At 48.3% G+C, this 23,577-nt stretch overlaps 2 protein-coding genes across 2 annotated transcripts in view; one reads left to right on the forward strand and one right to left on the reverse strand.

Moving 5' to 3' along the window:
• LOC106816102 (acyl-CoA dehydrogenase family member 11-like) overlaps positions 1–11,295 on the reverse strand; it is a gene marked incomplete at its 3' end in the record, with an annotated part of 17,432 nt that extends 6,137 nt beyond the window's left edge. The window contains 10 exon segments of the mRNA XM_014820657.1: positions 858–997; positions 1,462–1,589; positions 1,912–2,004; positions 2,413–2,553; positions 2,749–2,848; positions 3,639–3,733; positions 4,260–4,412; positions 9,493–9,635; positions 10,251–10,701; positions 10,960–11,295. Of these exon segments, the coding sequence (XP_014676143.1) occupies positions 858–997; positions 1,462–1,589; positions 1,912–2,004; positions 2,413–2,553; positions 2,749–2,848; positions 3,639–3,733; positions 4,260–4,412; positions 9,493–9,635; positions 10,251–10,701; positions 10,960–11,250 (1,735 nt within the window).
• A 179-nt stretch (positions 11,296–11,474) lies between these two features.
• LOC106816101 (peptidyl-prolyl cis-trans isomerase-like 2) overlaps positions 11,475–23,577 on the forward strand; it is a 33,534-nt gene continuing 21,431 nt past the window's right edge. Inside the window, exons 1-10 of the mRNA XM_014820656.1 lie at positions 11,475–11,554; positions 18,343–18,444; positions 18,835–18,897; positions 19,233–19,336; positions 19,754–19,935; positions 20,300–20,375; positions 21,455–21,555; positions 22,439–22,483; positions 22,900–22,975; positions 23,363–23,479. Coding sequence (XP_014676142.1) covers positions 11,523–11,554; positions 18,343–18,444; positions 18,835–18,897; positions 19,233–19,336; positions 19,754–19,935; positions 20,300–20,375; positions 21,455–21,555; positions 22,439–22,483; positions 22,900–22,975; positions 23,363–23,479 — 898 coding nt within the window. The 5' untranslated portion in view covers positions 11,475–11,522. The remainder of the gene's footprint in view (positions 11,555–18,342; positions 18,445–18,834; positions 18,898–19,232; positions 19,337–19,753; positions 19,936–20,299; positions 20,376–21,454; positions 21,556–22,438; positions 22,484–22,899; positions 22,976–23,362; positions 23,480–23,577) is intronic.

The raw sequence follows: 23,577 nt of genomic DNA on the forward strand, positions 1-23,577 counted from the left end.
ATATATATATTATGTACGATAACGCTTGTCTCATATAAATTTGATAATGAATAAAATGTTTGATTAATTCTGACTAAATTTTTGACTGAGTTTGCAATTTCACATTGTAATTTTTACTCTCTGTAATCCAGTTTCAATCCATACCAGAACTCGACGGGACTATGGAAAGACGAATAAGATAGTTGTTTCAAACGATTTCAGTATATTTAAATTAGTAAAAATTACAACTCTGCAGACAACACCTTACAGTAACATATTAAATCTCTACACCTCCCCATACCCATCCCTGCAGTTCCTTGAGTATTGAAACCCTTACACAACCACCAATAGTGTCGCAGTACAAAGAATCAGATTAATTCAAACCTAATACATATACGTAATAAAACCAACCCGCGTCTATTTTTGGGGGTTCGCACTCTGACTCGCTCGTAGGACATAAAAAATCACTGCACGAAAACACGTACATTTTATCGGTAGAACCCAGCACCTTGCACGAAGGAAGATTTTCATACCTGCTCGTCTGCCTGTTCGATGACTGTAAACTATTATTGAACTAGTCGCCAGCATCAGATATATCATGAAATAATGGGATCATGCCACTGCAATGATAACGACATAAAAGCAAGTATATGATGTAAAAAATGGTGATATGGTTTCTTGAGAGAGTAATAGATATAGAGAGAGGGAGAGAGCGAGAGAGAGATACAGTGTGAGATAGCATGAGAAAGAGAGAGAGAGCGGGAGAGCAAGAGAGAGACAGCGTAAGACAGTGAGAGAGAAAGAGAGCATGAGAAAGGGAGAGAGAGAGCACGAGAGAGTGAGAGGTGTGTGTATACTATAAGTAGGCAGTGACATACCGATGTAGGCGCGTGCGAGACTGAAGGAGAAATCTCGCGCCGCCGTCGTCAGCTCATCCATGTGTCCGTGTGCGAAGTCAATGCTACCCTGCGCTGCCATATCCACCGTGCTGCACGCCTCTCTCAGCGCCTCCACCTCCCTGCGACAGGGTACAAGGCGAGATGACGACATCGTGAGCCGTAGCAGCGAGTGACGGTCGCGGCGAGAGAGTAAACAAGTGAACAACACGAGGTAACGCGGTTCCGTCACCGCTGCACGCCACCGACGCGGACAAATCTACCGATCTCTGCTGGCCTGGTAGCTCTAGCCAATCAGGGTTGTGACGGGATGTTACGAAAACGATGATTAGTGGCGTTGTGTAGCAAAGTCGACACTTTCGCGTTCGCGTGTGAAAAACAAAACATGTAAGAACTTCCAACACTAGTGCCACCTAACACGCCCAACACTAATAAACAGAAGCAACACTAACGTTAAGACGAATGTTAAGACCGGTGTTAAGACTAATTTTGTTTATGACAACGAGCCCCTGTTAATCTATACGAGTAAGGTTAGTGATGGAGACGCGGAGGGGGTGGGAGACTGTTGATGGGGGGAAAGAGTTACCTGGCAGGCTCCAGACGCGCGTGGATGTCATCCATGAAGGCATGGAGCGTGCTGCCGCGGGATTTCATCAGACACCGAAGCACATCCAGTGAAAGCACGTTAGTTGTTCCCTCCCAGATGCTGAGGACCTGCAGGGCAAAAGTCAACGCTAAAGTCTGCTACGCCACGAGAACGCGCGATCAATACCCAGCACAGATGGCACAACCGATGGTACGAATGACAGTACATTAGTACCGAAATATTGCAAGGATCTGAAAAGATGGCAGCAGAGCAGGATGGCAAAATGGCAACAAAGCAAGATGGAGAATAGATATTTATATAAATATATAAATAAATATATGCGCAATCAATAAAACAGTGAGCAGCAATGGTGGGAAGTGGTGCGCGGCCATTTGCGGCGACACACGTTCGCTTGTTTTTGCCGCCGTGACGGCACAGATAAACAAATACCTGAGCATCCCTGAAGAGCGTCGGTAGACCCGTATCCTCCATGAAACCCTGGCCGCCAAAACTCTCCAGCCCCTCCGAAGCTACCTTCATCGCCTAGGTAATGACGCAAAGACAAGAGAACGTTAGATAGAAACTCCCGACCGCGTGTAGCGCACAGCTAATGAATGAGAAAAGGATGGACTGTCAAAATGATGTAGATGAAGCAAAACACGGACATATCACCTCGATTACAGACGAAGCAGGTCATATTAGCGATATATAAGAGATATATATATGAGATATACAAGAAGAGCACTATTAGAATTATGTGATAGTTATTACAAGTTTTAGCATTAAATGCAGGTTTATATCGTGCGGGAATCCAGCGCTCTGCCACACACCATCGCCCGTGGTCGACTGCCAAGAACACAAGCCTCGTGTCACCTTCCCCCTACCCTTCCCACCCCCACCCCTCTTGGCCTTCACTTGACCTACGGTGAGATAGCTTCGCGCCTCACACACCTGCTTGGCCGTGTAGAGCTTTACTAGCGGCGTGAGGATTCGCAGCATAAGCATGTCGTGGTCGCTGGCGCCACCTACGTCGTCGAGTCCCAGCAGACGCCCGACCTCCATGACAAGCAGAAATGCGCCTCGTGTCTCCACCTGGTGGCACGACGTGCAAACAAAATCACGATGCTGTCACGAGGATATTTTACGCTATCACGAGATTTGTGAAGTATATATATATATATATAATATATATATAATTATACATTAGAACCCGAAAACTAACCCAAAAAATAACCCTAATAGAATTTAAAACCGGTCGTCGACCCGAAACGAAATCTTCTTCAGTACCTCAAGTCTCGCTAATGTTTGCATGTGCAGCGGATGATCACAGATCAGCTTGCCGAATGCTGTTCTCTTGGTACTGTAGTCTCGCGACAGACTGATCATCCTGAGTGAACAACGACAGCAGCAGCGACAGCCATTAATTAATGATCAATGGCTAACGATCGTACATCATCATCGTTGTCGTGTGTCAACTACAGTTGGGTCACGATCAGTCAAGCAATAAATAGTTAGTAATCGTTAACTCCTTGAAGCTACGAGTGTACTATAAATCTACGATTATGTATTCAAAAATGAGCCTACCATAAATTGTGCATGCAAGTCATGAGTACACTACGAAACAATGACTGTAAATATAATACATATGAACTCTTAGCTTACTATAAAATGTTTATAGTTATTACTGTATAAATACTGTTACAAAACTATGATTGTGAACGTAAATATCATCAACTTCAATATTATATTGTCCGACGACAGCATAAATTCCGCTTGGCAGGATTGTTAAACGACAAACTTATCACATATTTATCTATCTTATCACACTAGAAGGAGGCACGTGTCAAGGACAGAGTTTGTGAGGATGAATGATAGGGATACATGTATACCAGCCTTTCCACGTATTCATTCCATGATTGTGATATTTTATTCTAACAGCACTAACCACAGATATGATTTCAAAAATCGTTTTCGTTGCCTAAATATTATCATAAATCGCATAGATGCACATCTTACACAACTTATCTCATATTACAAATAAATGATAGCATTCCACACACTACCATGGTCTATTCTGATCGAATATCGATTGACAGGACACAGTAAATGATCACATCTCACTCGTAAAAGCAGCAAAATTAAAATGAGACGCACGTGCTCATTCTCTTAGACCTCACCTGCGCATTCCTGCGACGGCCGATACACTGTTATGCAGTCGCGTTATTGTCAACATTGGCACGATGCCAAGTACTCCGCTTCCCTCCTCGCCCACCTACGAAGCCACAACCATGTGTTAAAAAACCTGCTGATCTCTGTAAGAGTGTAAACTTAGTGTAGTTTATGTTTACTCTTGGTTCACCCTGTATGATAAATGTATAGCCTGTACAGTGGCGCCATCTACAGTGAAAAATAAACGGGAACATATCAATCCGCCCACCGTGTAATGAAACCGTAGTGTTGTGTGTTTCCTTCTCTCCCGCGTCTACCTTCGTTACTATGACTGCCCAATCAACAATCTCACGCTAGTACATGACGGCGAGAAGGAGAGAAGAAATGCAGTGAGAAATAGGTAATTAGTGAGCATTTGGAATGAGGGAAAGAGGGAAGGAAAGGGAAAATGGGAGAGATACAGACAGAAAAGGGAGATTAGGAGAGAGAGAGAGGGAGAGAGAGAGGAGCAAGAGAGAGAGAGAGAGAGAGGAGAGAGAGAAAAGGGAAGGAGGGAGAGGGGAGAGTGAGTGAGTGATATATGCAATGCCTGGCCGCTATTTGACACATATTAAATATTGAAAATGTACCTTGTGAGCAACAGCACCATCTAGTATCAACTCTGCAGTCGGCAGTTGTCTGGTGCCTAACTTGTCCTTCAGGCGTTCAACTGTTATGTTATTCAGCTTGCCGGATTCATCTCTGGTTTCCAGGTAGAAGAGAGATAGACCCTTCGAACCTTTCTTAACGAGAAAACAAGGCTTTTAAGCTATAGTCAATTTGTCTAAAAAGTTTCACAATCAAATTCATTTGATGTAAAATCAACCCAGGACATATTGTGTATGTGTGTGTACATACATACATGCATGCATGCATGCACACGTATGCATGTGTGTATGCGTAGATGTGATTGTGAGTGTGTAAGCATGGATGCGACTGTACTTGCGTGTACATACATGCGTGCGTGCATGCACCCATGAGTGTGGCGCGCGCGTACCTAGACGTGCAGGCGTGATTGTTTGATCAGATTTCAGATCGTCACCACTCTGACTTCCATTTCATTTTTCGGAGCAAACATAGATCAACCATCATTCCTAATCATTCACGGTTAGCAGCATTTATATCTAAACAAACTCAACTAGGTATTTACCAAACTGATTGCTATCACAACCTTCTTTTTACAAATATTTAGCAAGTCCAAAGTCAGTCCAACTAGTGCAGTTGCCGTGACGACGAGTGCAAACAATCACGAATCTAATCACATTTTACTCTCAGTGTATAGTAAACATAAATTTCTCGCACCGTCTAAGCACACCACATTCGTACCTGCAACTAAGTTGGAATAATAAGGTCATTGTTAGAAACATTGCAGCTCTATGACAAAGACTACTTGGGGACGTCACATAGCTGACCCAATTTCTCTGGGGAGGGGGGGGGAAGCCACGTGGGGGTTGTGTTCTGGACAGGTGACCGCAGTCAATTCGGCAGTGACCACCTCTGGAAGAGGAACTGCCCCCCTGCCCTCCTTACAAGCTATGACCTCGCTTCATAAACACACGACTAGTGCTACTAAAGGACGTGGAAAGAGTTAGGCCCAAGGAATAATGGCTAAGACCATAGACAACGTTAGGAACCCAAGTATTCTCCCCACAACCCCTACGATAGCACACTACAACATTAGTATATGTCCATGCACCGAGGCAGCCTGTAAAAATAAGCCCACTCGCGAAAAATAGCAAGAGCGCATGCAAGCGCCAATCTCAACCCCTGCATGTTTGTAATGGCAGCACCCTTGAGTCTCACTAGCTCCACCAATTCAGCCCTTCGCTCCGCCACGGGGGCTACACCAAAAAATATCCAGGAAACGAATACTGAATCTTAGCTCACTAGCACATATGTTATCTCTATTTCAATATGGATGCAGATCAGTGATGCAGATGTTTATCATACAATCGTTTGCATTCCACAAATGACTCAATTTGGCGACTTGTTAACTCAAGTTAAGGTGAACTGAGCTTGAACTTTGAGTGGCGAGGCTAAAACCAACGCGTTAATCTTACGATTACGATTTATCTTGCTGGCGAGGATAATGTTTTTCTCGTACTGCACGCTGCGGCACGGCAAACCAACCTGCAAAGACCTGCCACCTTCCCCCCACGTACTTTCTCCACATCGTGGCAGAGCGATAGAGCTAGCCTTCCACCTGTTCTCTCACGGGCTTTCCTTTCTCTGCATCAGCCAGAGCGATAGAGCTAAGACCTTTTCCCACCTGTTCCTCCCACCCCGATTCCTTCTTCTTGAATCGTGGCGGAGCCGATAGAGCTGCTTCCCCACCTGTTCCTCCCACGCTTCCTTCTCCGCATTGGGCGGCGCGGAGGTGGGGCCGGGGGGGGGGCTGGGTTGGGGTGTGGGTTGGGGTGTGTCGTGCGAGCTCACCTGACTGCACCCGTGGCGGAAGCGAATAGAGTGGCTTCACCTGTTCCTCCACGCTTCTATCTCCGATCGTGACAGAGCGAGTAGAGCTTAGCCTTCCCACCTGTTCTACACGCTTCCTTCTCTGCATCAAGCGGGGATAGATGCTAGCCTTCCCAACCTTGTTCCTCTCCGCGTTCTTCTCTGCATCGCAGCCAGGAGCTATAGAGCTAGCCTTCCCACCTGTTCCTGCCAACGCTTCCTTCTCTGCATGCGTGCGCGAGCATAGAGCTAGCCTTCACCTGTTCCTCCCACGCTTCCTTCTCCGCATCGTGGCGAGCGTATAGAGCTGCGCTTCCCACCTGTCCTCCCACGTTCGTTCTCCGCATCGTACGAGTGAATAGAGCTAGCCTTCCCACCTGTCTCCACGCTTCCTTCTCCGCATCCCAGCGGAGCGATAGAGCTAGCCTTCCCACCTGTTCCTCCCACGCTTCCTTCTCCGCATCGTGGCGGAGCGATAGAGCTAGCTTCAACCTGTTCTCCACGTTCCTTCTCTGCATCCCAGCGGAGCGATAGAGCTAGCCTTCCCACCTGTTCCTCCCACGCTTCCTTCTCCGCATCCCAGCGGAGCGATAGAGCTAGCCTTCCCACCTGTTCCTCCCACGCTTCCTTCTCCGCATCGCGGAGTGTAGAGCTTAGCCTTCCACTGTTCTCCCACGCTTCCTTCTCCGCCATCCCAGCAGAGTGAATAGAGTAGCCTATCCCACCTGTTCCATCACCACGCCTTCCTTCTCACATCCCCCCCCAGCGGAGCGATAGAGCTAGCCTTCCCACTGGTTCCTCCGCACGCTTCCTTCTGTCCAACATCCCAGCGAGCGACTAAGAGTTAGCCTTCCCATCTGTTCCTTCACGTTCACTTCTCTGGCATCGCCAGCAGGTGATAGAGCTAGGCCTTTTCCCACCTGTTCCTCCCACGCTTCCTCTCCGCATCCACAGCGCAGCGAGCGATAGAGCTAGCCTTTCCCATCCTGTCCTCCCACGCTTCCTTCTCACATCCCCCCAGCGGGGTGATAGAGCTACGCTTCCCACCTGTCCTGCACATCTCCTTCTCCGCATCCAGACGCGCGTGATAAGAGCCTTCCCACCTGTTTCTCCACGCTTCCTTTCTCCGCCATCCAGCAGGAGTGATAGAGCTAGCCGCCCCCCCCATTCCCACCTGTTCTCCCACGCTTCCTTGCTTCACATCCTTAGCGGAGCGGATTAGAGGCTAGCTTCCCACCTGTTTCCTCCCACGCTTCCTTCTCCACATCAGCGGAGCGAATAGAGTATAGCCTTACCATTCTGTTCCCTTCACGCTTCCTTCTCTGAATCCAGCAGAGTGATAGAGCTAGACCTTCCACATGTTCCTCCACGCTTCCTTCTCGCATTCCAGCAGAGCGATTTAGAGCTAGGCCTTCCCACCTGTTCCTCGCACGCTTCCTTCTCCGCATATGGTGGAGCGATCAGGCTAGCCTTCCCACCTTGTTGCGTACCCCCGCTTCCTTCTCACACCCGCGGAGCGATAGAGCTAGCCTTCCCATCCTGTTTCCTCCTTTACCTTCACTTCTCTGCATCGTGGCCGGACGCGATAGAGCTAGCCTTCCCACTGTTCCTCCACGGCTTCTTCTCCGCTCATTCGTAGCGGAGCGCATAGAGTAGGCCTTCCCACCTGTTCCTCCCCACGCTTCTTCTCTGCGATCGTCGGCGAGCGATAGAGCTAGCCTTACCCAACCTGTTCCTCCACGCTTCCCTTTTCTCTGCATCCCAGCGGAGCCGATGAGTAGCCTTCCCACCTGTTCCTCCCTCGCTTCTTCTAAGCATGTGCGGGTGATAGATGCTAGCCTTCCCATCTGTTCCTTCCCCGCTTGCTTCTCCGGCATCCGCGGAGCTGGAATAAAGTTAGTCCTTCCCACTGTGTTTCCACACTTCCTGTCTCGTGCACCAGCGGAAGTGATAGGGAGCTAAGCCTTACCCACCTTGTTCTCCCCACACTTCCTTCTCCGCATCCCAGCGGAGTGCTAGAGCTACCTTCACCACCTGTTTCCTCCACAGCTTTCTCTTCTTCGGCATCTTCCACGGAGCGATAGAGCTAGGCCATTCCAACTGTTCCTCCCAGCTTCCGTTCTCGCGCATCGTGATCAGCAAAGCGATCGAGAGTGTCTTCCCACCTTGTTACTCCCACGCATTCCTTTCTTCGGATCCAGCGGGAGCCGATTTAGAGCTAGCCTTCCCACTCGTTCTCTCCCACGGCTTCCTTCTCCGCATAGTGACAGACGCGATAGAGCTTATTTCTTTCCCACCTGTTCCTCACACGCTTCCTTTCCTGCATCCCAGCGGAGCGAATAGAGCTGCCTTCCACCTGTTCCTCCCACACTTCCTTCTCCGCATCAGCGGAGTGAACTGAGCTGCCTTCCCAGGGCCATGCTTCTCCACACTTATTTCTCCGCAGTCCAGCGGTGTGAGTGAACGGCTAGCCTTCCCTTGTTCCTCCCTCCGTCCTTCTCCGCCATACGTGGGAACGGAGCGATAGAGCTAATCTTCCCACCTGTTCCTACGGGCCACCCGCTATTCCTTCTCTGCATGCCCAGCGTTCAGCGCATAGAGCTAGCTATCCACCCTGTTCCTCCACGGCTTCCTTCTCCGGCAATCCAGGCGGAGCGATTAGAGCTGCCTTCCCACCTTGTTCTCCACACGCTTCCTTTCTCCGCATCAGGGGCGATAGAGGCTAGCTGTCCACCTGTTCTCCACGTCTTCCTTCTCCGCATCCGCGAGCGGATAGAGCTAGCCTTCCGCACTGTTCCTCCCGCTTCCTCTCCGCATCCCAGCGGAGCTGATATAGACTAGCCTTCCACCTGTTCTCCACGCTTTCTTCTAGCATCGTGGCGGAGCGATAGAGCTTAGCCTTCCCACTGTTCCTCCCACGCTTCCTTCTCTGATCGTGGCGGAGCGATAGAGCTAAGCCTTCTCGTTCGCTTTTCTTATGTTCGTGGCTTTTAGAGCCGATAGACTAGCCCTCCAACCTGTTCCTCCACGCTTCATTCTCACTTCTAGACTAGTCTTCCACTGTTCCTACCCACGCTTCCGTTTCTCTGCATCCCAGCGGTAGCCGATAGAGCTAGCTTCCACCTGTTCCTCCCACCGCTTCCTTCTCCGCATACGTGCGAGAGCGATGGAGCTAGGCCGTTCTCCGCTCTTTCCTTCTCGCTTATTCGTGGCCGGAGCGTGGAAGAGTGCCTTCTCTACGTTCCTTTCTCCCTTTCGTGGCCAGGAGCGATTAGAGCGCCTTCCACCTGTTCTCCCACGCTTCCTTCTCTGCATCGTAGCGGAGCAAAGCGCTGCGCGTGTAGAGACAGAGCTAGCTAGCTTTCTCACCTGCTTCGGCCGGTCGTCAGCGTCGGCGACCCTGGCGAGAGTGAAGGCCATGTTGGCGTCGGTGGCCGACGTGAACCACTTGTATCCGTAGAGCCTGAACGATCCGTCGCGGTGCGGCTTAGCCAGCGTCTCTGTTCCCGTTCCTGCGAACGGAGCGACGGATCAGCATTCGTGTTCCGTGTCACGTTGGGATCGGGATTTCAATGATGGTTTTACGATTAGGCTTAGGGTTAAGGTTAGGAATAGGTTGGGGACAAGGATTAGGGGTTAGGGTTAGAGCTAGGTGAGGTTATGGTTAGGGATTAGGGTTAGAGCTAGGTGAGGTTATGGTTAGGGATTAGGGTTAGGTTATGGTAATAATCAGGAGGTTATGGCTAGGTTAGGCTTAGTGAAAAAAATAGGGAGAAGGGATTATGGTGATGGTTAGGGCTAGGATTAGGATTATGGTTAGGGTTAAGATCAGGGTCATGGTAAGGGCCATAATCAGGTTCAGGGTAATGGTTAAAGTTAGGATTAGGGTTAGAAATAAGGCTAACGTCAAGGTTAATGTAAGGGTTGAAATTAGGGTTCAGGTTAGGTTTAGGGTTAGGGTTATGGTTAAGGTCAGGCTCAGTCTCATGGACAGTCATGGTCATGATCAGGGTCATGCTTAGGGTTAGGGTTAGCATTAGGGTCAAGGTCAGGGTTAGGGTTAGCATTAGGGTCAAAGTCAGGGTCAGGTTAACAACGATAATGATTTACGTGCCAACGACACCCACCGACGTCTGACCCTCCCTGTCGCTCGGTCATCCACTGTCCGGACGTCCAGAACCTTGCCGGGTCGCGCGACGTCAGCCTCTCGAACGCTCGCTCGAGCGACGCCGGCCGCCCCGCCGTCTCCACGAGCTTAGCGGCGCCATCTGTCATCGCGAGCGGGCAGCTGTAGAGTCCGGACGACGGCGCGTACAGGTAGAGCTTCGCGAGCTGGTGAAGCCTGCTCCACGCGCCGTGGCTTCGCTCGTACGCCGCCGCCACGAGACCCTCCTCCGCGGCGACAGCGTGCTGGCGCCGCCATGCCGCGCACGTGGCAACGTCGTCGGTGCGCCGCCCCCAGGCGGCATAGCGACGCAGCGAGGGAGGCTGCGTCTCGCATTCCCGGCCGAGCGCGTCGATCTCCGCGACGACGCGTCGACCGAAGCGATCGAGGTCGGCGACGACGTCGCGGTGCACCTGCAAGTTAGTAGATACAGGTGTGTATAGGTGCAATACTGGTGTGTGCAGATGCAATACAGGTAAATACAGGTGTAATATAGGTAAAAACAGGTGCAATACTGGTGTGTGCAGATGCAATACAGGCGTGTGCAGGTACAATACGGGTGCATGCAGGAGCAATACAGATACAGGTGTAAATACCGTAATACAGGCAAAATTTATACAGGTGTAAGTACAGGTACGTGTAGATCTGCATAATCTACGCTCAATAGTCACCTCGGGCGGTAGAACCCGTTGAAGATATCTCTGCAGATATTGGTCATCTTTGAAAGGATTGTGCAAGGTGGGCTGCTCCTGAAAAAACGGCCCTATTCGTGCCGTAGCAAACGGAAAGCCTCCAGGTGTTTGTTTACTAACAGCAATACTGTCGTCTGGCATTTTTACGTCACTGGTTGGCTGAGCCTCGTTTTCGACAGTAGGCGTTGATGAAGGTCCAACCGTTGTCAGCGTTTTCCACGATTTGGTGCCATATCGCAAATAATAACGTAAAATCGAGCAGGAAAACATATTCTTTCGCTACTGAAAGAAGAAGCTTTCCTTTTGCTGTGTCGCTTGCGATGGAAACGCCTCTAGTAGTAGGAATTAATATTTAGACTGACACCTCACAAGCCGTGGCTGCCTTCTAAAATGTTTTCAGTATGAAAAAAGGTTTGTGTAGTCAGTCTAGACCAAAACATCGTAGTTCTAGATTTTCTCACTACGTAGCAGCACTAACAAGCGGTGGCGTTTTGTTGTTTATATTTTGTATAAATCTCTGTATATATTATAATTTCGTGGAAATGGGGAAGAAACAACATCAATCGGATAAGTTGTATGTTTAAGCGCGTATTTTACCATGTTTACTTTGAGTTCGAATGAAGTAATACACGACTCGAGTAAAGTTGCCATGGCATACGCATTATTCCTAGGCCTTATTCGCACTGGCACTTAAATTCTTAATTGCCACTGGCTACCACTGGCAGCAAGATCAAGCCCGCACGTACAGCACACACGCGGCGCCATTGACTATATATATACAACAATGTATATATATAGTTGTATATATATAGTCATAGGCGGCTGCGTGTGTGCGGTACGTGCGCTTGAGTCTTGCGTGCAGTGCCGCGGATACGCGTCCGGAACCCCCCCCCCTCCTCTCTCTGCTCTCTCTCTCTCTCAACTTACTCTTTGGGCACATAGCCACACACCAACGCCACACGCGCCGCCAGCGCGCACAGCTACTCTCGTCAATCGCCTCTCAATCCTCTCTCTCCTCTCTGCACAGCAACACAGCACAGCTCTTCGTCTCTCTCTCGTCACACGACAGCACTCGATGCCGCCCACCTCTCGGATGCTCCTCTCCATCTCTCTCTCTCTCTCTCATCTCTCGTCCCTATCCTCATCCTCTCTCTCGGCTCTCTCTCGATCTACCTATCTCTCTCCGTCCGCTCTCGTCTCTCACTCCCTCCCACATCCCTCCAATCTCTCCTCTCTCTCTCTTCCTCTCTGACCTCTCTCTCTCTCTCTCGGTACTCGTCCTCGTCTCTCGTCCCGATCACATCACCGAGACGAAGTTCGTAGAGGCGAAGGAGAGATCAGACGCGGCAGACGAGCCGCGGCGAGTGGACGGGAAGGGCGTAGAGCGGCGTGAGTGGTACGGGTCGGGCGGACGACAGGCGGCCAGTGAGCAAGTTCGTTCGACCGACGCGGCAGAGGCCTGCTTGGACCGAACGTGACCTCTCGGCGTCCAGTTCGGCTTTCCCCCGGGCGGTGTGGGTCAGGGGCCACACCTCTCTGAGCGCCTCTCTCTCGCTCTCTCTCTCACCACACAGTCTGAGCGCGGGATGAGACAGGGGTGCCACACACCTGTCGCGTACTCTGCAGCGCTCTCTCTGAGTCCTTCCACTCTCTGCCTCACCACACACACGGCAATCAGCAGAGCGTCCGCATTGCGGCAATCATGCCGTGACGTGTCAGCACTAGCTCACTGTGTGAGATCGATGTCACGACTGCGTAAGCCACAGGCCTAACTATAAACATGTCCACACATGTCAGCACAGTGACATCCACGATGGAGTGGACTGATATGTATCACATTATCATGATCATGTCCATATCTGATTCGTAGTCCCAATGAGAAGAACCACTGCTAAATACTATAGTATGGCGCCCACCCCGTAAGTAGTGCACCACCGATGTTAGTTAGCACATATGCAAAAACACATTGCAGGTTCCCAAACTATCTAAGTATCTTTGATCCAAGTTATGTAGTCAGTTCAGCGTCTAAAAATCGAGGAGGCAACCTTTGAAAATCCCGGCGCAAGCGCAGAGATAGAATTAAATATCGTGGGCTTACATAATATAATTTTTCTAAACTAGTCAGTGTATCACATTTTATTATGCGTTCTGAAACTACTGGATAGATTGCAGCCAAACCTATACATTGTTTTGAACAGGGTCTAAGGTAGCGATGCAGCGGGAAATCGGCGAAAAAACAATCGGTTAGGAAACATTTGCGCAGATACCGTGAGGGGGGCGGAGGCGCCCACCGGAGGGCCCGCGGGCGCCGGCTCGCAGCGGGCATCCGCGGGGGGGGGGCGCCGCCCTATTTTCGGATTTGTTCAACATGGCCGACCATACAGAATACCGATCATTGGCCGGCGGCGGGGGCGCCGTCCCACTGCGTGCGCGGCGCGTCTAATCGACACCCGGGGCCGCCCGGGGGCTAAAAACTTTTTTAAATATGCTCAGATCCTATGTTGCAGGGACAAGAATGCCATTGGTTACGATAACCGAGACGTTGCTAACGTGCAAATCACTCTGGCGGTATTTTTTCGAGGAAATATTGTTATGAAGACAAAACAAAATGCCATTAATGAGTTAGCATATATCGCGTTCTTGCAAGTCAATTAAAGCGCCAGCACCCGCGTTAGGTTGCGTAATCAGATCGAGCTTCTGATCTATTCAGATCAAAAGAGATGGAGAAACAGAGCCACATCCACAGTTGGGGCAGGGTTCAAATCACTCGGTCACTGGCCATGTCTGACCCCGTCGCGTATTACCAACGCTGGCTGCCAGAGACTGGCACATAAGGCCTATCATGCTGCGCGGATTCTGGCAAGCATCGAATTTGAAGACTTGTCGTCTGGTGGAGAGATACCACGAGCAGTGACTTCTTCGAGGCATCGCACATGTAGCAACAGTTACTAGGGAGTCGAAGGAGACTTGATCTGTAAAGAAGCAAGTATGTCCGCCAGATCGGTGGTGAGCTACATGCTGTGATGGCCTGGCGCTGGAGGGAGCTTGGGAGACGTCCATTAGAAAGACTCAGATAGTATTGAGTGCGCGTGTCCACACGTCTGGAGCAGTATATCGCGCGGCGACGAGACGCGAGGGGGGGGGGCGGGGGGCGGGGCACTGGGGGGAGGCGGCGGGGGCGGGGGGGGGGCGCCTGCACGTGGCGGGGCTGCCCGGGGGGGCCGGATTGGGCGGGAACGGGAGCGGAAGGCCGGGGCACGACGGCCAGGCAGCGCCAGGAAGCTCCCTGCAAGTCAGCGCGGGACAGCCGCGGAGGCCGGCCTGCGCGGACCCGACTAGCGCGCCGATCTCAACTGAGGACAAGAGCCAAGCGCCCTCGGCCGGCGCGAGCGAGAGCGAGCGCCGTCGTAGGTGCTCTCAGTAGATTGCACTTGTTCTGGAAAGTTCTTCGACAGAGACAGAGCCCACAGCAGCGTTAAAGCCATCGCTGGCGTCGGAGGAGGAGCAGGCAGCATAAGGATGTCACAGCCGAGGAGAGAGGAGTCCTAGAGAACGCGAACGCCGTCTGTGCAAAATGTCAGGCGAAAACGCTCGCCACCAGTAAACCTGCAAATCCCGAAAGCGGGACAAGGACCAATGACGATCGTATACGCTTACAGTAACCCTTCTCACTAAACTGCGTACGTCATTCAACCCAGCTAAAATGGGAAAGCGCAGAAATCCCTTCAGATGCATATGTGTCAAAGTCTTTGATGAACTACATCCACCGGGTTGAAATCCATCTTGCTGCACTTTGTTGAGGCATCCAGGAATTTCCAATCTGTTCTCCACCGCCCTTCAAGCTGGCGGAGGCACTAAGCAAGTTTATCCTCGCCAGTGGACTCGCAGATAAATAATACAAGCGCCTCAGTTGCCCACGTTAAGCTCCCGCAAAGGACTTTGCATCAGTGAAGAGAAGCCATCCAAGAAAACCTGAGTAAACTACAAGAACGGAAAACATATGCTGTGACCAGAGTACGATCCCATTTGTCTCGATTGGAGCAGTATTAACTGCATAGTAATGCAACTCAAGCAGGATGACTGAAAGATACCATTGAATCGGTATAAATTGGCAATTTCCAATAATAGGCCCAACGCTCGTGTCGAAACGGGTCTTCTTGGCACTGCGGCCTGAAGATGTGACGGTTCCTTCCAGCTGAATTCATAGGGCCAATTGCAATTTGCTGTAACACAAGCCAAACAATACAGCTCATGATGCAAGTACCAAGTGCTGTTGAGAAAAGCGCATTGGCGACAACGTTGAGGTTTGCGCATAAAGCCTGATAGTTACGAGTCAGCGGCATTCCTTCGAGCTGCTGAGTGACGGCATCACGCGCTCTACAACTGTCATCAGCAGCATACCATAGTGTCGCGCACAAGCGAGAGTGTTCTCACAATCCTGAATATCGATCGACACTGGGCAGAAGCTAGTATGTGGGATTACTGCAGAACGCTATTAACTGGAGAGTCAGCTTGGGCAGCAGTCAAGACAGCAGCAACAAGGACAGGATGTAACATGTCAGGGAAACAACGAACAAACGGTAAATGAACCGTGACACAAGTCAGTAGGAATCTAGAAACTGAAAGATCTTTACGGTCGATTGAGGTACTAAAGCCAGATCAAATCGGTCGTGACATCGGACAGAAGCATGGCGATTGGGAACGCTACTTACTGAGTTCCACTCATTGCACCCCCAGAGCTACTGTTTGCACCCGATCGGTTGTCGACTTCGCCTACCGCGATGACTGACAAGTGCAAAGCCTCTACGCATAGCCTTTGAACAACTTTGGTAATAATCGACAGAAATTCATGCTGATTGACAGCAAGCAGCAGAACAGCAACAGAACAGGCTAATGATATTGCTGATTACAGGAACGCCATCTACGATCACCAAATCTATGAAATGCTGTTGGTTCGATCCGGAATGGTGGCTCCGTGGCGCGCAAGATGACAAAGAAACAGCGACAAATCACACAGAGTCAAAGATCTCGGTCCAGGCATTTCAAACGACCACCGATTATGAACATGACGCAGGACTCGACGTGATTATCTCGTATTTCGACACATAGCAAGGCCAGACTCATAAAGCAGAAAACCACAGAGAGGAGAACCGACGACAAATCTGAAAGGCAAGACCGCGCTGTTCAATACCAGATTTGCAGATATAAACAGAACATCAACACATAGCCAATGGGGCCTCGCTCGCTACTCATCGAAAAGACGAAAGCTGATATGAACGATACCTTTGGCGATGTGATGCAGGCGCAAGCACTGGGATAGGTAACGCAAACCCCCTAAGGATTAAGAGACATCGACACGTGCAGCGAGCGAGGCGATAAACTAGAATTCGACTGAGAGCCAGACATGGCACTGTGGACGACCACACAACCCACTGCAATATACGAGATGTGAGACTCCGGGACACTCAAGATCTGTCTATCTCATTATTCTTTTTCGGCTATCCTCGAACTTTATCGTTTTTCAGAATCAGCAGGTCTAGCCTTATGCATACTCCACTCTTCAGATTACATTACGATCTCTAGTGTCTCGGCTGTGCCTATTGCTCTTTTATTTTGAGCCACCTGTGAGATCTCTGCAAATACACCACTGCGGATGGCGCCATGTGGACCGCAAGGTATGATGGAGGTAGGGCCATCTGGAGAGCCGCTTAGAAAAGACAATTAAGGCACAGCAGCATACCTGTATTCCCACTCATTCACTTGGGGCAAGACAAATGCCCGGGTCGACTCTCAGGAGTCCAGGTACAGAGAGAAATGGGCTTCAACACAATACTCCAGGCTGTAAAGAAAACATCAGTCAAAGCAACTACAACTCCCACGGAAAGAGCAACGATGCTAGACGCAGGAGGGTGAAAGCACATAATTGGGCGCCAGCTTTGTATCTCTAGAGCCGTACTGGCGTGCAACAGTAATTCCAGGATCGGGCACAAGTACCCCTACCTACAGTATGCAATCTGTTTGCCAAACCATCGCGCAAGGAAAGTACAAGTTGCCTGCCAACAACTGTGCCCTGAGGAGCATAATCGATACGTTGCGGAGTACACGAGTAGGAGTTTGGTGACCAGCCACCGTCATGTGCAAAACATGATTGTTTGGACCACTGCAAGACATGGCTACCAATCAGGACGCAAGTGCACAACTACCTAATGCACCACACAAAGGTTCTAACCCCCAGCTACGCCACAGCTATGGTCGAGTTAGCAGATGTCATTGCTAAAGCTCACCATTCTCTTCACGTCCTAGAAGTGCGTATCGTAGAAGGAAATGAACTAAAATTGCACCGACCTTGCTTGTGCTGAAAACGATCGTAAAACGATCGTGACATGTATGTCGGCTATGACACGACCAGGACAGTGAAAGATGAAGAGCTCCTAAAGGCCATAATTCTGTAAACAGTGTATGTATTTACATGACTAGCCAAAGTGTATGTTGCTGTCGTTTACTAGCTATACGGTTGTCATGCGCTGTCTAAGATGAGACTAGCTATGCCATATGACTACAGCTTCCTTGACGTTATTAACGCCTGTAACAATTATAGCACATGTATGATGTATTGTCATTACTGCCCATCGGCGAAATAAAATAGACAGATTTTTTGCAAGTTAAGAGATCTTGATTCTTGTATTAACTGTTCGCGGCATTAACACGGTATTCGATACTTTCATTGGATTCCTTGTCCCTGAAAACATAGGATTAGCATATTTTAAAAAGTTTTTAGGGTGATTAGAGGCAGAAATACGGCCAAATATGTATTTTATAGCGGCCATTTTGAAAATTCAAAATGGCGGCCATGCCGGTATCTCCGCAAATGTAAACATTGTTTTTCGAATTCCTCATGTTATAACCTTTCCAAAAATGCATAGGTTTGCTAATCTACCATAATTCTGAACGAAATTAAATTTATTGACATAGTGAACCTGACTAACTGTTCAGGTTGAGAAATTTGTTCGTTTCACTTGAGGTGTGCACGTCAATAGAACAAAATTTCATATATCTCATTCACTGATTATTAAATTTGTGCACGCATCAGCACCAAGTAACACTGACATGCAAATCTGCACGAAGGTGGACAAAGCGTAAATTGCTGCTGCCAACCCAGGAGCCTAATAATTAATTAAATAATTAATTATTAATCGTTCCCTAGACATTTTTATGATCTGACGAGATTTCGATCTTATTCTATAGGATCTAGAGTCAAATTATAAAAAATTTATAGGGTACAGTTTATTAGTATACCACGAACCAGGATTTGATGGTGACAGTGTAAATGCTATCGTACTTATTCAGTAACAATGATTGCAGGTATCTAACGACGAAGGAATGGAGTCAGTTCTACGGAGGCCATAAAACGAGACCGGGGAAGGATAAATCGGACTTCAAACGTCTGCCGTTCGATTGCTGCAGGTGTGGTCCGATGGTCCGGTGATTTACGCGCGGGCTACGTCCTTGCATGAGTTTGCGTGATCGCTTTAGCGATGAAAGCTTTTTGATGCACGTCGGCCCCTCGCACGCGAGTATTACGTGATCTTTAACGTTTGCTTCCGGAGGCTGTAGCAGTCGGCGGTCGCTTGTGTGAGGTGTCTGGTGCACGTCTGTCTCGACGTGGCGACATTTGTATCTACTGCAAATCCATTTACATCAGTAGTGCATTTGAGATTTATATACAAGAGATGCAATGACGTTGATTGTTAGAGTCTTGTGCGCTGTAGATCAAACATGCTACAGACGAGAGAAATAGATGAGTGACTAACAAATGATTGTAGTATAGGTATGTTGATTTTTTTTCTTTTGCAGCCTGTCATTTCAACCCGTGGAACACCCACTCTGCACTCCAGATGGTGTTGTTTTTGATCTCATGTACGTATATCCGTCGTATAGCATTCGTACTCGTTGCATTTAATGTAGAACAGTATTCAGTTATAGCTGTGTCGTGTTTCGTAAATCGAATCGGTAATAGTCCTCATGCCGCGCTTGGTGTTAGCAAGTAGCTTGTGGTTAATTTACTCGGCAAATACTCTATGGTTAGCTAGTGTGGGAGACTTTAACCTCGTAACCCATACAGCTAGTTAGTTCATAGATCGTGGCCGAGTGCAGAAGAGGGCAGACGATGACGACGACAAAACGTGATGGTAAAATTCGGAATTGACTCGGAATTTCTCATCCGCGAGTTTTGGATTTCTGTTTTTGCGCAGGAACATTGTTCCGTACCTGAAGCAGCACGGTCACAACCCGATCACCGGAGAGCCACTGGATGCCAAAAGTCTGATAAAGCTAACCTTCCACAAGAACAATGACGGTCAGTACAGCCAGTGTTGGAAACAGCAGTCCATCTCTTGCCTCCCTTCCTTCCCTCCCCTCTCCCCCAGGTCTGGGACCAGTAATTCTTGAGCAGGACTGACTGGTTTTTTTTATGGGGTTTACTATTGGTTATACTGCAGAAATCGTAATTTTTCCGAAACCGGTATTTCTTCGACAGCGTCTTGACGCGTACGTATGCCGGTGTTGCTTTACACCGGGTTAAAACGCGTGACCGATGTCCAAGGCAATAAACCGCAGCAGTATACCTATATTTAGACGTATATCCATGTGAATATTCCCCCTTTCCCACCTGACAGGTGTGTTTGTTCTACAAGTAAGTACCACTGTCCCGTCGCATATCGCGTGTTAACACGATAACGTCTCCTTCCACGTAACAGGTGCGTTTGTTCCACAGGTAAGTACCATTGTCCCGTCATGTACCGCGTGTTCACGGAGAACTCTCACATCGTAGCAATTCGAACAACGGGGAACGTGTTCAGCATGGAGGCGGTCGAACAACTGAACATCAAGACGAAGAACTTGATGGACCTTCTATCGAGCGAACCGTTCACGCGCAAAGACATCATTACCATACAGGTAGATGTAAACATTCATACAGGGGCTGTGTTGTCAGAAAGTTTAAAATAAATAAATAAAAATAAATTATATAAATATAAATTAATTATAATATAATAATATAATATAATATAAATTAGTCTTAACATTAGCTTTTTCTCGTAGGCCGTTGACAGAAACACCGTAAAGTTACGATTTTCCCACACGCAATCAGGGGTTAATAATGACAATGACATTTGTCATTATTAACCCATGACACAATGTATAGTGGCTGGGTCTATAAGTCACCTACTACTGGTTAATGTTAGGTCTAATGTTAAGGTTATATAATATATTTATTATATAATTGAGTGTATTCGGTTGCCATGTTTTCATGTCGTTGCAGGACCCTCACAGCCTGGATAAGTTTGACATATCCAAGTTTCACCACGTGCAGAAGAATTTGAAGGTATCCGATCCAGGTACGTGCTTCTCTCTCTCTCTCTCTTTCTCTTTCTCGTTCCCCCTATCTCTATCTCTCACACACCCTCTCTCTTACACACCCTCTCTCTCACACACCCTCTCCATCACTCTCTCTCACACACCCTCTCTCTCACACACCCTCTCTCACACACACCCTCTCTCTCACAGACACGCCCTCTCTCTCACACACACACCCTCTCACACACACACACCCTCTCTCTCTCATACACACCCTCTCTCTCTCTCACACACCCCCTCTCTTACACACACACACCCTCTCTCTTACACACACACCCTCCTCTCTCTTACACACTCTCCTCTCTCTTACACACACACCTCTCTCTCTCACACACACCCTCTCTCTCTCTCACACACACCCTCTCTCTCACACACACCCTCTCTCTCACACACACACCCTCTCTCTCTCACACACACACCCTCTCTTACACACACCCTCTCTCTCTCTCTCACACACAACCTTTCTCTCTCTCACCAACACACCCTCTCTCTTCTCTCTCTCGTCGCTCTACTCACACACACCTCTCTCTCCACTCTCTTCTCTCGCTGCTCTGTCACACACACCGACCCTCTCTCTCTGCTCTCTTTTACCGCATTTCTCTTGGCTCTGCACACACACACACCCTCTCTCTACACACAACACCTCTCTCTCTCACACACACCTCTCTCTCTCTCTCGAAGCACACACCCTCTCTCACACACACCCTTCTCTCTCTCACACACGACACACATCCTACTCTCTTCTCAACACACACACCCTCTCTTACAGCACGGCTCTCTCTCTTCTCTCATCGCACAAACCTTCTCTCTCTTCACACACGCCTCTCTCCTCACACCACCCTCTCTCTCTCTCTCCATCGCTCTCTTCACACACACCTTCTCTCACACACACCCCCCTCTCTTTCTCTCTCTTTTACCCTTTCTCTTGCTCTCACACACACACACCTCTCTCTCTCTCACTCTCTCTTTCTCTTCTCGCTGTATCTCACTCTCTCCCTCTCTCTATCTATCTCTGTCTCTCGCCGCTCTCCTTCTCATGCTCGAGTGATGTGTGTTACAGACGAGGAGAGAGCGAAGAAGAACCCTCAGTACCACCTCAAGTACATCAGTGTCGAGGCGAGAGAAACGCTAAGCGAACTCAGCGCCACCTACACAGCACCGGTGAGTGTCCATGAAACACTAGAACGTCCGTAAATCGCAGGATTGGGTAGTTAGCCAGTATCAATCGGGAGTAAGGTGATAGCATTCGTAGAGAGAGGTGCATGTTTAGTCTGGTAAACATACCAGGCTGCCGTGAGTGTTCGTGAAACACTAGAATCAGTACTAAGGTTGTAGGTTGTGTGGAGCCGGTCATATAATACTAATATATATATTATTTATATATTTTTTATACATTTATAAATTATAAAAATATATATATTATTTATATATTTATAAATTATGGAAAAAAAAATAAAAAATAAAAAAATAATAAAAAAATAAAAAAATAAAATAATAAAAAAATAATAAAATATAATATAATAATAAATGGTCAGGTAATGATACAAGGCTCTGGTGAGTGTCAGCGAAACACTAGAATGAGGAGTAAGGTTTGCGGAGAGTCGTGCGTTTAATCGGGTGAAGATGCAGGGTTCTGGTATGTGTCTGTGGAACAGTGGTAGCATGTGTGTGGTGGTTGGTTACATGGAGTAGGGTTACACGATTAATCGCTCACCGTAACTGTGCGACGTGTGATGCAATCGACCCGTTTCTTCTGAGCAAGATAACTACACCCTCCGCCCCTTTGTTGTTGCTGCTTGGTCCGTCACGCATGAGCAGTTCACACGTTTTTTAACGCACGCACGCCAAATCGTCGACAAATCTTCACTTTGTTGCCGAGCATTGTTTTTTAGAATGTCCCACCGCAACACATACTGGAGAGAGCTACCTGTCAATCATACAATGCGGACAGGTCATTCACGGAGTAGGAAACACTGCTGCAATTTAAGGAGGTAGAAGTTCGTTTGATGTGATGATCATGATATGCTTTCATAACTGATTTCAGGCTGTGCAAGAAGAGGTTGTGCAAGTCGCCGACACATTGAACGCTGTAAGTACAGTACTATCGTTGTTGTGCTGTTATAAGATTCTGTATTTTGTAGTTTATTGATGCAGCTAAAATGATAAATAATAGTGTTATTAATTTGTGTATTTCACATTTGTAATTCACATCAGGTAGTAGTTGGTGCAGGAGACGTATTTGTACAGAAAATATTTTCTATTTTCCTCATTATTATTATTATTATTATTATTATTAATAATAATAATATTCTATGTATATGTATTATATTATTTTACTAGTACCTGATAGTATTTGGTGCTGATGTATTATTATGGATAATATTTTCTTGTTTTCTTCCTTATATGCAGAAAAATAATAACGTAAAACAACAATATTGTAATCTACATCTGATAGTAGTTTGTGGAGGAGACGTATTTGTACGGGTGACGTTCTATTGTTTCCAGGCTCATTACTCGACGGGGGCGGTTGCCGCGGGTTTTACGTCAACGACCATGGATCCTGAGACTCGCCACAGTGCTGGTGAGTCTCTATATAGTAGGAAGAAATTCTTCCCCTTTTCTTCCTCATCCCATCCCTCCCTTTCCCGTTATTATACGAACATGGATCCCCCAATGAGTAGCTATAGAATAGCAAGATGTCTTCCCCCATCTTCCTCATCCCATCCCATCTCATCCCTCCCTCTCCCGTCTTTATACGAACATGGATTCCCCCCTGATAAGCCGCTATAGAGTAGCAATAAGTCTCCCCCTCCCCCTACTCCCTCACCCCATCCTCTCCCTCTCTTTCTTACACATCTCTTTCTCTCTCGTCTCTCTCTCTCTCTCTCTCTCTCTCTCTCTCTCTCTCTCTCTCTCTCTCTCTCTCTCTCTATCTCCTCACGGTGTGACGTTGTCTTCGTTGTTTCAGCGATCGTGGATGAGGATGTTGTGAGGTATGCTCGCGTGAAGAAGAAATCTCCACCTCCTTCCTCGCCCCATCTCTCTCTATCATCTCTCTCCCTCCCTCCTACACATCTCTCTCTCTCTCTATCTCTCTCTATCTCTCTCTCTCTCTCACACACTCTCTCTCTCTCTCTCTCTCTCTCTCTCTCTCTCTCTCTCTCTCTCTCTCTCTCTCTCTCT

This window comes from Priapulus caudatus, unplaced genomic scaffold (assembly GCF_000485595.1).
Source record: "Priapulus caudatus unplaced genomic scaffold, Priapulus_caudatus-5.0.1 Scaffold1285, whole genome shotgun sequence".
Classification (NCBI taxonomy): Eukaryota; Metazoa; Priapulida; class Priapulimorpha; order Priapulimorphida; family Priapulidae; genus Priapulus; species Priapulus caudatus.